The sequence below is a fragment of the Peromyscus californicus genome, unplaced genomic scaffold (genome assembly GCF_007827085.1).
Source record: "Peromyscus californicus insignis strain IS unplaced genomic scaffold, ASM782708v3 Scaffold_11__1_contigs__length_118956290, whole genome shotgun sequence".
Taxonomy (NCBI): domain Eukaryota; kingdom Metazoa; phylum Chordata; class Mammalia; order Rodentia; family Cricetidae; genus Peromyscus; species Peromyscus californicus.
The window spans coordinates 54,954,654-54,969,361 of NW_026294402.1; the positions used below are offsets into that span (position 1 = coordinate 54,954,654).

General features: G+C 45.1%; 1 protein-coding gene across 1 annotated transcript in view; it reads right to left on the reverse strand.

The window, feature by feature from the left end:
- Positions 1-14,708, reverse strand: part of Thsd4 (thrombospondin type 1 domain containing 4) — a 584,444-nt gene that overhangs the window by 427,846 nt on the left and 141,890 nt on the right. The window contains exon 6 of the mRNA XM_052762797.1: positions 11,171-11,273. Coding sequence (XP_052618757.1) covers positions 11,171-11,273 — 103 coding nt within the window. The remainder of the gene's footprint in view (positions 1-11,170; positions 11,274-14,708) is intronic.

Sequence of the window (14,708 nt, forward strand, 5' to 3'; positions counted from 1 at the left end):
CCAGTTTTGTTTGTGGACTTTTCATTTTCCTTCACTTCTTGCAGCATTGTCTGGGTCTTTGAAACACTTCTCCTGCCCCATCCACATCAGAGTCAAGCTTCCACTGGCATACTTTTGAGTTTGAGGGGCTGTACTATTTGCTAGCTGGTTGGTCATAGGCAAATAACTTGACTATTCTATACCCCTTTTCCTGTAGAAAATGAGGACCATACCACTATCTAGATGGTTACTGTAAGGTGGAGTTAGCCCTTGTAACTCTACCAACTACATAGCGTGTGTTCAATAAACTATATGTAGCTGGGTGGTGGTGGCAATGCCTTTAATCCCAGCACTGAGGGAGGCAGAGGCAGGTGGAGCTCTGTGAGTTCGAGGCCAGCCTGGTCTACAGAGTTCTGGGACATCCAGAGCTACACAGAGAAAATTTGTTTTGAAAAACCAATATATATATATATATATATATATATATATATATATATATATATATATATATATATTACACACACATATATATATTACACACACACACACACACATACATATATGCAGTTTTTAAAAAAATCATCTTATTTGATCTTCATTGTCTAAGTCAACATTACCTGCACAGTAAAATAGCAGAAATTTATTTCTCATCATTTGGAAAGTTGACAACCTAACATCAAAGTACCAGAGGGAGTTTTCCCCTGGGCTCGCCTCTTTCCTTGGCTTGAAGGTATCCACTACTGTGTCACATGCTCACATCTCTTCAGGGAGAAAATGCTGGTATGTAGTCCTCTTCTTATGTAGACACTAATTCTATCTGCTCAGGTCCCCCTACTCTTCAGACCTCATTTAATTGCAATCATTTTCTTAGAGGTCCCAATGTCAAAAAAAAACATAATAAAGATTAGAACTTCAATGTATGAATTTTTGAAGGACCAAAACACCCAGTCCATAACTTTCATTGTAGTAGTATGAAAGAGAACATTATAAATAATGAGCTTCATTAGCATATGCAGTTATGTATTTTTTCTTTTAATGCCCTGAGATTATGTTCTGGTATCTCTCCTACCCATCGGACCACCTTTCTGGGCTTCTTTAATGGTTGAGCCTCTTATTTTACTATTAGTTTTTGTTTTGTTTTATTTTGTTTTAAGATAACCAAGGCTGACACAGAATTTCTGCTCTTCTTGCCTCTAACCCCCCAATTGCTACAATTAGAGGCATGTACCATCATGCACAGCTTATGAGATGCTGGAGTATCTGTCGTAGTTAGGGTTTCTATTGTTGTGAGAAAAAAACATGACCATTGGCAATTCTTTTTGTTTGTTTTTTGAGATGGGGTCTGTATAGCCTTGGCTGTCCTGAACTCTCTTTGTAGACCAGGCTAGCCTCAAACTCACAGAGATCTGCCTGCCTCTGCCATTTGAGTGCTGGGATTAAAGACATGCACCACTACCACCCAGCATCCATGGCAATTCTTATAAAGAAAAACATTTAACTGGGGCTGGCTCACAGTTCAGAGGTTTAGTCCAATCATGGTGAAAAGCATGGTAGAATACAGGCAGACATGTGCTGAAGAAGGAACTGAGAGTTCTACATCTTGATCCTCAGGCAATAGGAAGTAAACTGTATTCCACACTAGGTGTATCTTGAGCATAGGAGACCTCAAAACCTGCCCCCTACAGTGACATACTTCCTCCAACAAAGCAACAGCTACTCAACAAGGCCACACCTCCTAATAGTGCCACTCTCTTTGGGGGCCATTTTCTTTCAAACCTCCACATCATCATAGATGCTAGGCAAGCTCTCTACCAACAGACTATCCCCAACCCCAAGTCTCTTAATTCTGCTTCCTTGTTGTGATAAAAAGCTTAATTTTTGACCCCTATATGATCCACCTTGTGATTCTAAATTCTCTTGAAGGTCTTATCCAATCATCTTTGGAGGTCAATGACTCAAAATATGAATCTTCAGACTTCAGTGATCTCTAAGTCAGAGTCTTACATCTTCAGCTTCCTCTTGGGCATCTTACTAGCTGAGGTCAACACTAATTCAAAATGAACATGTAAGAAACACAAACTGGCCTTCTGTCTTCTTAGAGACATTGCCCTCTGCATTTTACTTTGTTTTCCATGACACCCCATCTCTAAAACAAACACATGGCCCATTTGCTAGGTATCCCCCCCCCCAGCACATATGAGAGATCTCAGAAAACGGATCTTGTAAGAGCCTTCTAGATTCCTCACTGAGGAATGGGAACTGCCTTCCAGTTCCCTAAGGCCACCCTGTCATTTATGAAGGTTCATAAATCCTAAGGATTAGGAACTAAGGAACACCTTACATTTAGCCTATGCCTCCCTCACCATGGTTCATGGTTTTGATAGCATTGCATGAGTTTTTTTGGTCAACAACATGGCTAGTGAAGGAATCAGTACCCCTGGATACCTGGTACCAAAATCCTGATGCCAGATATCACAAATATCTGCTACCACAGAGAACTAATCAATGGGGAAAAACTTGAAGGTAGTCCCTTGGCACCCTGTAGATATTACAGACCAGTGCGACCAGTAGCAATCCCTGGAACAAAACCTTCTATTCTTGCAAGCAGCCTGATAAAAGTCACTGGGACTTAAAAGAAAGGAATTCAATGGAGTTTTGTGCCTGTCCTGGTCCTTAGGGCTGGTCACTAAGACTCTATTTTTCCTCCTTCTCAATACACAGTAGGATAATGGCAACCTGCCCCCTTTGAAGTGAAGCCTGGCATGTGACTTGCTTTGGCTAATGGGATGTGAGCACGAACAGTGGGGACTACTATTGATGGAAGCTTTAAAAATCTATGTAGGAAGCCGAATGGTGGCAGCAGGGCACACCTTTAATCTCAGCACTCGGGAGGCAGAGGCAGGTGGATCTCTGTGAGTTCAAGGCCAGCTTGGTCTACAGAGTGAGTTTCAGGACAGCCAGGGCTACATGATGAAACCCTGTCTTTTTTTTTTTTTTTTTGAAACCCTGTCTTAAACAGCCCCCCCCCCCCCCAAAAAAAAAAAACAGTCTGTGCACAAATCATATGTCTCCTTGCCCTATCTCAAGAGAAGTCTGAATTGAGATGCAGCTTTTACCAGTTGTGGACTCCAAATGAATAGGACACATATTGCATTACTATGTAGTCTGAAGGAGAGAAACTTTTAGTTAAGTCATTAGGACTGGGGATGTTACTGCAGCATACGCTAGTCCCTCCCGACCAAATGTAATTGCCTTGTTCATGTCCCCAGCAGACAAGCTCCCATTCCTGACTCAGCCTCACCTCAGGCTTTCGGAAGCCCACTCTCTTTAGCTTCTCTCTCAGAACACAGTATACTTAAGACGCCCAAACACAAATCTGCCCCTGTGGCTATGAATTGACATTGCTATCTGGGCTGGGCATATAGTTCAGTGGTAGAGTGCTTAGCGCCCATGAGGCCCTGGGTTCCATTCCCAGCACCACAGAATGAATAAATAAATAAAGAAGGGTGGTATCCCCTTGTCTATACTACAACAACCTAACAACATTTGACACCAGAATGTTAGCTGTCCCACAGTGGGGTCTCCTTATGCATGGCTTCACTTTCCAGGTTCAATTTCTAGGGCCAATACTAACTGAAAGATTATTAAATGGAAAATTCTAGAAGTGAGAAATTCTTGAATTTTAACTTGCACACCATTCTGAGTAGCATGATGACATCTTACACCATCCCTCTCCATCCATCCTGGGACATGAATCATCTCTTTGTCAGGCAGATCCATGAAATATATACTACCTACCTGCCGGTCACTTAGTGGCTGCCTCAGCCATCATTTCAGCTGCCACATGGTTTCACAATGCTGTGTTCAACCTTATCTGACTTAATAATGGACACACAGCACAAGGCTACTGAGGCTGATAAATGAGATATGCCAAAGAGAAGCAATATATTACTTTCTCCAGCTAAAACAAATGCACTCAAGAAAAACAAAGACCCGGGAAGACAACAGAATAGGTAACAACACCTCCAGTACAAGTATAAGGATCTGAGTTCAAATCCCCAGCACCCATGTGAAAATTCAGGCATGGCCACGCATGCCTGTAACCCCAGAGCTGTGGGGTGGAGTCAGGAGGATTCTGAGTGTTTGCTAGCCAGCCAACCAAGCCAAAATGGAGATCTTCCAGTTTAGCATGAGGCTCTGTTTCATGGGAAGAAGGCAGAGCAACTGAGGTAATACCTGATGTCCTTTTCTCCAGCTTCCGCATACATGTGCATGGGTGCATGTGCCCATCAACTCATCCTACACACACACACACACACACACACACACACACACACAGAGAGAGAGAGAGAGAGAGAGAGAGAGAGAGAGCGCCTCATGTCATTATTGCTAAGACTGACAACATCTTGAAAGAGAAGTCACATTCACACAACTTTCACTACAGTATAATTGTTTACCATAGGTATTTACATATAGAAAAAAAACCTTTTGGTTCCGCCATGGGCTCATCTGTTCAAACACCTGGTTCCCAGTAGGTGGTGCTGTTTCAGAAAGTTGTGAAACATTTTGGAGGTGGAGCCTTGCTGGAGGAAGTGGGTCACTGAGGGCAGGCCTTGATATTTTACAGCCCACTTCCTGCTCACTCTGCTTTCTGAATCTGGATGCCAGGTGACCAGCCAGCTTCCTGCTGTAATGTCTTCCCTGCCTGCTTCCACGTCTTGTCCACCATGATGGACTGTAACCCTCTGGAACCATAAGCCAGAATAAACCCTTTCTCCCTTCAGTCGCTTTTGTTGTGGTATTTTATCATAGCAATGGGAAAGATACTAAGATAACGAGGTGTACAGGACTTGGTACTACCCAATGTTTCAGCACCGACAGGGAACACGGGATATATCCATCATGTATAACAGGAGACGGAGTACTATATGATTTTCCCCAATGTCCAAGTCTTCTTGTTAAAAAGTTCCATTCTAGGTATGACGACCACAAATGATCCAAGCCAAATATGAGAGTATAAGGGAGCTGAGATGACAGCCCCAAACAGGACACGGGGCACACTGATTCTCCTTCCATCCTGCTACAAGCTTAAGGTCTAGGCTGTGAGAAAAATTCCTAGAGGCATTATCTGAGGCGAGGTCATCATATCCAGGAAATGAGATTAAAGGCCCAAGAAGAACCATCTGGTGAAATTAATGTGTTTATCAGAGCCTGTTCTCCGCTTTTACTATTCTGTGTGGCATTGGGCTGAATGAGTGCAGCTGTGTCCCTAAGTAGGCACAAGCGAATAGCAGAAGACATACAAACGCAGCCCAGAGCCCAATGCAATATCCAGCCGTCCAGCCTGAACACAACACAGAAACACTAACATTGCCTTCCTCCCACTGCCCAGCCTGGGAGTCATTTGAAAGGAAGAAGAATAAAGCTAAGAAGAGAGTCTTAGGAGGAAAAAAAATGGGGAAGAAGAGTAAGAATTATTTAAACAAAGCCAAAATAAATTCAACTTCTGTAACCATTTGTCTCCTTGTAGGTCTGTGAGAAACATCAGTGTTAGTAAATATTCTAAAAGGCAGCTGAATTTTCTAGTAACACAATGTAGGAGATAGCTGCTAAATTCTGGATGTGGCTTATTCAAGACAAGCATACTGTTCTCTCTCTCTCTCTCTCTCTCTCTCTCTCTCTCTCTCTCTCTCTCTGTCTCTCTCTGTCTGTCTCTCTCTCTCTCTCTCTCCTTCTTCCCCCTCCCTCCCTCTGCGTGTGTGTGTGTGTGTGTGTGTGTGTGTGTGTGTGTGTGTGTGTGTGTGTTCCATGGTCTGAGATACACATGTGGCTATACGCATGGAGACCAGAGTCAACCTCCGGGACCACCCACCTTGTTCTTTGAGACAGGACCTCTTACTGGGCTGTCTGGCCAGTGAGCCCTAGAGTTTGTCTTCGTCTCCCAACACTGGAATTTCAAGTATGCACCATGCCTGGCTTTTTACGTGGGTGCTGAGAATTGATCTCAGGTTCCCATGCTTGCACTTTCATGGCTATCTCCCCAAACCTCTTATTGATTTTTGTGGAAGAACGTTTTAATGTCAGCCCAACCCCCACTTGACTACCTCTGTTTCATGAGACGTAGGTGCTAGCCCAAGGAATCCATGCCTCAAAATAGGGTTCAGGGATGGAAATACAATCAGAAAAGATAACTCTGCAGTTTTCCTAACATTGGAAAGTATCGAGACTGTGAGTTTCCCAGCACTGATGTAACGCACCACATAAACTATTAGCAACAGGAACTGACTCACAGATCTGGTAGCCAGGAAGGAAAGACAAGGTGTGAGTATGTTCTCTCTGAAGTGCTGGAAAGGAGGGCATGCAAAAAATCTGTCCATGTCTCCTCCTGATTTCCGGCAGTTACTGGCAATCCCTGGTGCTCCTTGCTTACAGCCACACTACTTCACTTCCTGTCTGCCCCTGTCATGGCTGTCTATATCTTCGCACTGGGTTCTTGGTGTACTCGGCTGTACCCGAGGACAGGAGTCACAGCACACAAGGACCTACCCGCCTTCAGTATGAACTCACCTTAACCAACATCCTGATTACAACTAGGAAGATTATTGACAAGGTCACAGTCTTATTTGGGGTTCCTATCGCTGTGACAAAACTCTGTGATTCAGCTAAGTGTGTTGGCACCATGCCTTTGATCCCAGCACCAGGGACACGGAGGCAGCTGAATCTCTGAGTTTGAGGCAGCCTGGTCTACAAAGTGAATTTCAGGACATCCAGGGCTACACAGAGAAATCCTGTCTTAAAAAAACAAAAACAAAACAAAAAACCAACCAACAAAATAAGCCACCCTGACCAAAAGCAAGTGGGGAGAAAAGGTTTTGTTTATGGTCTGTCATCTGGGGAAGTCAGGATAGGAACTCAAGGCAGGAACTTGGAGGCAGACACTGATGCAGAGGCCACAGAGGACTGCTGCTTAGTGGCTTGCTCAGCCTGCTTTCTTATATACACCAAGGCCACCTAACCAGGGGTGGTACTGCCCTCAGGGAGTAGGCCTTCCCACATCAATCATCCATCAAGAAACTGCACTACAGGTTTGCCACAGACCCATCTGTGTTAATCGAGGTTCCCTCTTTAAAAATGGCTGTAGCTTGCGTCAAGTTGACATAAAACTCGCCAACATGGTCATATCCACGGGTATTAGAAACTAGAGTTTTAACACTCCTTTGCAGGAGTAGGGGTGGGAGGCACCCATGTTGACCCAAAGCACCAGCTAAGAGGGACTGTCTCACCTGGGAGAGCTCTAAGTACAAAGCCATGGAAGTCTGCTCGCCTGCCTGGGAAAGAGGTGAGCAGAACCAAGGGTTGAAGAAAGACTGAAAAGCGCAAGGGTCTGGCTTTCCTGGAATGCAGCCAATCTCAACTCTGACCATCTTTTTAATTTCTCAGTAATATGACCAATAAAATGCTTTAAAAAAATTTTGGTTAAATGTATTTAGTTTGGGTTTTTTTCACAATAATGAGCTAACTGGTACATTCAGCAATGAGCATGCTGAGTAGTAAGTAGTCTCCCATAATCTATATGGGGTATTTATAAAAAGAGATCAGTCATTAAATCGGGCATAGTGGCACATGCCTGTAATCCTAGTACTTGAAAGTTTAAGGTCACCCACAACTATATAGTGAGTTTGAAGCCAGGCTGGTGAGCATATGGACTCTGAGTATTACACTAGTCTCTCCCAGTTCTTGGTTGATGCCCAGGACAGAGGAGGAAGAGAGCAGGAAGGCAGAATCATACTTAAGCCAGATGAGAAGAAGCCTCCACCAGGAATAATCGCAACATATGGACACACTGGCAGGGTGACTTCTTTGTGGTCTGAACAGAGCTATTCTTGTCAGACCCAGGTCCAGATGGCTGTATTGTTAGGACAAGTCGTTAAGCTACTAACCACCTTGTCCCTGCAGAGAAGATCCGGTCCACAGCTTCAGCTCCAGGGGAACCATGGCATGCACTCGGCACTGAATGGGCTGCCCTGCTCTTCAGGGAGAAATGCATCTTTCTTCCCAGAGAATAGCATGAAATAGCTGGTATACACAGCCTAGTAACAATGGAAGGATGCTGCTCAAAGAAACCCAAACATTCTCAATCCTGTTGGAATCACTGGGGATCTTATAATTAATAATAATAATAATAATAATAATAATAATAATAATAATAAATCTAGATACCCAGGTTGCATCCCAGACCAATTAAATCACAGTCTCTGGGAGTGGGACCAAAGCACTAACATTTCTAGAAGGCTCCTCGGCAGCTCAGGCTGAGAACATTGCCTTGTGTGAGCCTGGGTCCATCAGATGGTTCTCTTTGGTTGCATGTCTCACTTCCCCAGGGGACCTCTAAATATTCATCAGTATAATCCCACTTCCTGAGCTACACACGAGTGGATCTCAATAGATCCACAACCTGACTCCTTGCTCTGTTTATCAGCCATCACCATGACAAGACAACATGGTCACGCTGGCTTAAAACAACAGAAGACTTTTCTCACAGATCTGGAAGCTGGAAACGTAAATGCTGGCAGGTCATGCTCACTCCGAAGGCTCCAGGGAACAATTCTGCCCGTGCCTCTCCTGGATCCCATAGTGTCCAGCAACCATGGTGTTGTCATTTGGCTTGCAGGCACATCTGTCTCTGCCTTCATCCTAACTTGGTGTCCTCCTACCTGCCCGTGAACTTTCTCTTCTGATGAGAACACCATCCATTAGTGATCAGAAGCCCACCAGCTCCAGTATAGACCTAATCTAGGCAATTAATTTTTAAAGGTTTATTATAGTTTTAAATATGTGCAGATACCTGCATCTGTGTGTGGGAATGTGTACGTGTAAATGGACCCTCAGAGTCCAGAATAAGACATTAGAACCCCCGAAGCAGGAGGTACAGGTGGTTGTGAGCTGCCCAGCTTGGGTGTTGAGAACCAAACTCCAGTCCTCTGGGAAAGCATCAAGTGTTCTTAACTGCTGAGTCATCTTTCCCACTCCCTTGGCCTAGGTAATTATATCTACAACAGCCCATCCCTATTTGCAAATTAAAGCTGCATGCTGAGATTCTAGGATGGATACAAAGTGGGGGGTGGGGGTTGGGGGGGGTGGGGGGGTTTACAGTTTAATCCCGTGTACTCTTCCTTACCCATGTAAAGGCTTCAGAGAAAAATCAGAGTGGTCATAAGACCAAGCCAAACGAAAGCACCCCATCTTTTATGAAAAGTTTATAATCTGAAACCATTTCAGATTGACAGAACAGTTGCAAAAATAGCACAAAGAAGTCGTCTCCTCTCTCCATCCAACTTGTTCCTACCTTATAAAACCATGGAAGGTTTATATAAAACTAAGGCACTGGCATAGTGCTACCATGAACTATGCACACGCTGCTATTTCACCACGGTTCCACCAATGCCCTCCTTATTCGGGATCCAAATTAGAATTCCATATTGATTCACCATAGCATTTTAAGAAAGGAAAAGATCTGAACCGACTTCCATCCAGAGGATCAAACTTCCTTTAAGTCTCCCTCCCTTACTCCCGAGGACCTTGGACTCTTCCATCCTCTGCTCCCCCAGGACCCTGAGTCCTCCTTCCCTTGTTCCCACCAAACTTAAACCTTCCTTTCTTTGCTGCCCCAGGACCTTGGACCCTCCCTCCTTTGCTGCCCCAGGACCTTGGACCCTCCCTTTTTTTGCTGCCCCAGGACCTTTACCCTCCCTCCTTTGCTGACCCAGGACCCCATATCCTCTCTCATACTTGTGTTCTGCTGGTTCTATGTCTCATCCACATACCTTTCTTGACTGGATCTCATATATCTCAATTAAGTTCAAGTTTGTTCTTAATGACCTGGAGGTCACAGGGCCATCTGAGAACCTAACAACTCACAGACTGTTCTCTGGATGCACGTAGACACTAAGGACTTTGTACTTGGTCTCAGAGCAGTTGGCTTTCCATCTCTTTTGCCTCTTATCAAGAGACAGGAGAGGCACCTTAATATCTCCTTAGGTCATACTGGGTTGGCCCCTGAGGGAGTAGATTCCCACAAACATCAGCACATCTCACTGCTAAGCCTTCCCCGACATTTTTCAAGATCCTGGACATGGTAGCAATGCTTTGGACTCTGGTTTTGGAGTACCCTAGCAGCTCCAGCCCCTGCCTTGGGCTGAGACCAAGAACTGACATCCAGGCAAAGATCTGCAAGGTGGCAGGACTCCTCCTCCAGCCAACGGGGCTGCCAGTGTAGAATCCCCATAAGCTTCCCTGGACCACTGCCAAGACTACCTCATAGGAAACATCTCAGAACCAAACACAGCTTAGTTCACACTCCCTGCTATTATGTGAATTTTGACAAAGAAAAAGGACTCCAGTATGCAGAACAGTATGGAGAAGCTCTGCCAACTTCTGACCAGCACTGTGACATGGCAAGGGGCCTTGGTGTCCTTCTATGTTTGGAAGAGACATGAGAGGTCTCCTGATGGGTCAACAGTTATCAATCTGCATGCTTTCTTAAGTGTATACACCAGCCTGTCTAACAGGCACCAAAGTTGAAAAACAAAAAACAGGGCTAAAGAGATGGCTCGGTAGTTAAGAGCACTGGCTGCTCTTCCAGAGGACCTGGGTTCAGTTCCCAGCACCCACACGGCAGCTCACAACTGGCTGTAACTCCAGTTCCAGGGGATCTGATATCCTCCCACAGACACACAGACATACATACATGTAGGTGAGACACCGATGCACATAAAATAAATCTTAAAAAAACAAATCTTGGCTCTCAGCTTGCTCTTGCCTTATCTACCAACTCCTTCCCCAAGGCCTGCTCTGACCCACTTCTCATGCCGTTCTCAGATGCTACCTGTTTTCAGCCACATCTCACAGTCAAGGATAATCCAAGTGTGTTCTGGGCTATGAAACAACTGGTAAAGACCTCCGTGGTCCACTCTGCTCTAAGGGTCACATTTTCTCCATCTAGGATCGCCTCAACACATCCAGGACCAACCAGAAAACCACAGGGTTGGGAGAACAGACAAGGTGATGATGACGACATATAACAACAATAATGATGATGATGATCATGATAATAATAATAATAATAACAATAATAATAATAATAATTCCTACTGACACAGCTGAGTCAAGGGAACAGACCCAGCTGCCTTACCTTCTGCAAACGGCTCCCATTCATAAAACCGGCCCATGAATGGCTTGTTGTTGTAGGATGCACACTGTACCTCCCGGATACTTCTACCACTTTCCGGACACGCCTGATAAAGCAGATAGAAAATATGCAGTTAGTGTCCATGCTTTTGTAATCTTAGGATGTCTTCCAACTCTGAATAGCAGGTCTCCACCAATGAAACCGGGGCTTCTGAAAATTTGCTGGTCATCTTTATTAAATTTTTTAGGGCAAGGAGTGTAGCTCAATGGGACAATTACTACTTTAGTCTGTAGTACCCTAGTCCTGCATGAATAAATACATAATCAAATACAAATAGTAAATGAATTTAATGGCTGCGGAGATGGTTCAGTGGTAAGGAGTAAGCATGAAGATCTGAATTTGGAACTCCTCAGAATCCATGTTTAAAAAGAAAAATCTACCAACAGTGGCACACACGCATAACCCCGGCACCAGGGAGGCAGAGAATCGAGGCTCCCTGGTGTTCACTGACCAGTCTGGCCAGTCAGTGCAAGGCTTCGTCTAAAGAAATAAGATGGATAAGGCTCAGGGAACATTGCAGCGGAGGAGGAGGAGGCAGAAAGGCTGCAAAGGGTCAGAGACTTTGCTGAGAGATTGTGTCTCCTAGTAATATCAGAAGCTATACCTGTGAAGTCTCACCAACATGATAACCCAAATGTGAGCTGAACAAGGATGTCACCAATGCCCATGTCAAACTTCATGGGGAAAAGCCCATGAGGCCTCAACCCTACACAAAGGACTATGGGCAACTGAGGAGAGCTGGGAGTGGGAGAGGTGGGCTTCCCCAGGGAGCACGCCAAATGGTCAGCCCTGAACACATACATACAAGTAGCAACATATGGACTCAACAGGTTATATTGAGGAATACATATGTATATACAAATAATATATGCATGTAATAACAATTCGTGAAAAAAAGAAGTCATTAATTTGGAGGAGAGTGGGGAGGAGGGTATGGGAGGGTTTGGAGGGAGGAAAGGGAAGGGAGAGATGTTGCAATTAAATTATCAAAAATAAAAAATAATCAAAAAGATAATCGACCTCTGGCCTCCACATACCCATGCACAAACCTGCATGCATACCTGGCCATGTGCACACACATGCACACATGAGAAAAACTGAAGACTAAGCTAACGCAGACCTGCAGTCTGCACTGCAGGTTAGAAGCACTGTGAGAAGGCCAATGCTTCTTTTCTCTCCCAGGTTCACTTCTGGTAAACCATCTGGCAAGCCTTCAGCTTCCTCTCTCGTAAAGTCAACGCTGGCGCATGTCCTTCACCTGGCATGGAACAGTGTCCACAGCTAACATGTCCAGGGCCCTTGGCCAGGCCCTCTTCAAACGTATTTCACACATCACTCATTCGGTCCTCACAGTCACTGATAGGGTAAATGTCACAGTTTTATAGATTGAGTTTTTCAGGGACCGGCCAACTGGGCACAGAGGTGACTGATGTGGAGCTCGGGAGGGACCTAGATGTCATTCTGGACAGGGTGGAGCCATCCAGGGCTCTGCTCTTTATTCTCTGATCTTGTCATGTCTCAGTTCTGTCTAGCCTCAAAAGCAGGAGCTCCCAACCTCCAACATGCATGAAAATCACCTAGTGATCTTGATTCCTGGAGCCCTCTCAAAGTGATTTCTACCCTACAACTCTAGGATGAGGTCTACGAATCTGTATTTTATCAAGTGTGTCCAGGAGACTCTGATACCCAAAGAAAGCAGGCGGTTCCATGTGGCGTATTTCTATCTAGTTTGTAGAAGGTAAACACGGCAGTGTGTGATATGAAATAGAGGGACAAGAATAGAAGCACTAAATCATTGTTGGTAAAGTCTGACCTGTCATTTCAAAACCCAGCGACACCCTGTTTCAATGGTGTGTGTGGAGTGTGCATATGTGTGAATGTGTGTGTGTGTATATTTCTGTGTGTATACATGTGTGTGTGTGTAACAGAAGGGAAGGGAAAGTAGCCCCCTTGGCCTCTTAAACATTACAAAGCACTGTGCATAGAAGTTTCCAGAATGAACTGCTAATAGCTCAAAATCCTCAAGAGTTTATATAAAGAATTATGATGTATGTCATCAGAAGCATAAGATCTTCTGGAAGATGAAAGGATAGGGGGAGAAATGAGACACAACAGGAGGAGGCCATCCCCTGCTAGGGGACAGTGGAAGGAGGCTGCTGGTCCCCACCTCAGGGTAGCCAGAACCTGCTCGGCCTCATGCAAACCATATCCAACAAGACTCCGTTTGAGGCAGAGTGTGAAGGAATCAGTGAGGAGAGGGACTGGGTGGGCAGGCAGTGTGGGCTGAGCTCTCACAATCCATGAGGAACTGATAGGTGGGGGAGGGCCATCTCCTAGGGCTCTGGAAGCCTACCTGCTGGCCACCTTGACTACAGACATACAAATGCTCCCAACAATAGCAGCTGTCCCCAGAAAAAGATGTTTCATTTTCGAGACCAAGTCTCATATAGCCCATGTTAGCCTCATGGGAGACATTGTAGTCCAGGCTGGCCTTAAACTCCTAGCCTCCTGCTTTCATCTCCCAAGTGCTAGAATTGCAGGCCTGAGCCACCGTACTCAAATGAGACTCAGGACAGGATGTTTTTCAAGCTCTCTTTCCAGGAGTCAAGTACAGTCAGCAAGTGATCAGTTAAGTGACTTGGAAAAGTCACCATCCCTGCATCAGTCCCCAAATTGGTCTGAGAGAAAAACAAACACAAACAAACAACACTAGGACTTGTTTTAAAAAAGCACAGCTTCCTGGGCTGGTGAGATGGCTCCTTGGGCAAAGGCACTTGCCACCAAGCCTAGCGGCCTAAGTCAACCCCTGCGACCCACGTGTGGAAGGGGAAAACTGTTCGGCTGGAACCTTCTGCTCACTCTTGCCTGATCCAGAAAGTCCCATTCCTCTTTCTCCCAACCCCACCCTCTTAGAGAATCTCCAAGCAAAAAAGCCTAGTTCCGAATTCTTGGCGGCTCCGGCAGCTCCTCCTGAGTTGCCAATAGCCCAAGACCCCGCCTTAAGTGGTCAGCTTTTGACCACACTTGCGCACAAACCCAGCTTGTGGAGGACATGTCATCACCCCTTGCCTACAGGGTATATAAGCTCCCTGCTCTAGTTCTGTGCATGACTTCTCCTGCCTGGATTTCTGGGGCTGGAGAATTCACCCGGGAGTTGCTTTGTTCAAATCTGTTCTCCTACTTTTTCAGCTCGGCCTGATCTGGCTCACTGCATCACTGGAGAAACCTATTACCATGATACAGAAAACCTATTAAAAGCCAACTCCTTCCTGTAAGCTATCCTCTCATCTCTATATAAATTTTCTGACATGCACTCAAACACACAGAAAGTCAATAACTAAAAATATAATTAAAAAATTAAAAATACCTTCTTGGGCCCTCCACCAGCTGCAGGTGGGAAGGCGGCTCAGCAACAAGAGTGCTTCCCTGGTGATGATGCTGTACCAGTCCCAGGCCCCAGGCTGTACAGCAGCACTAAAGA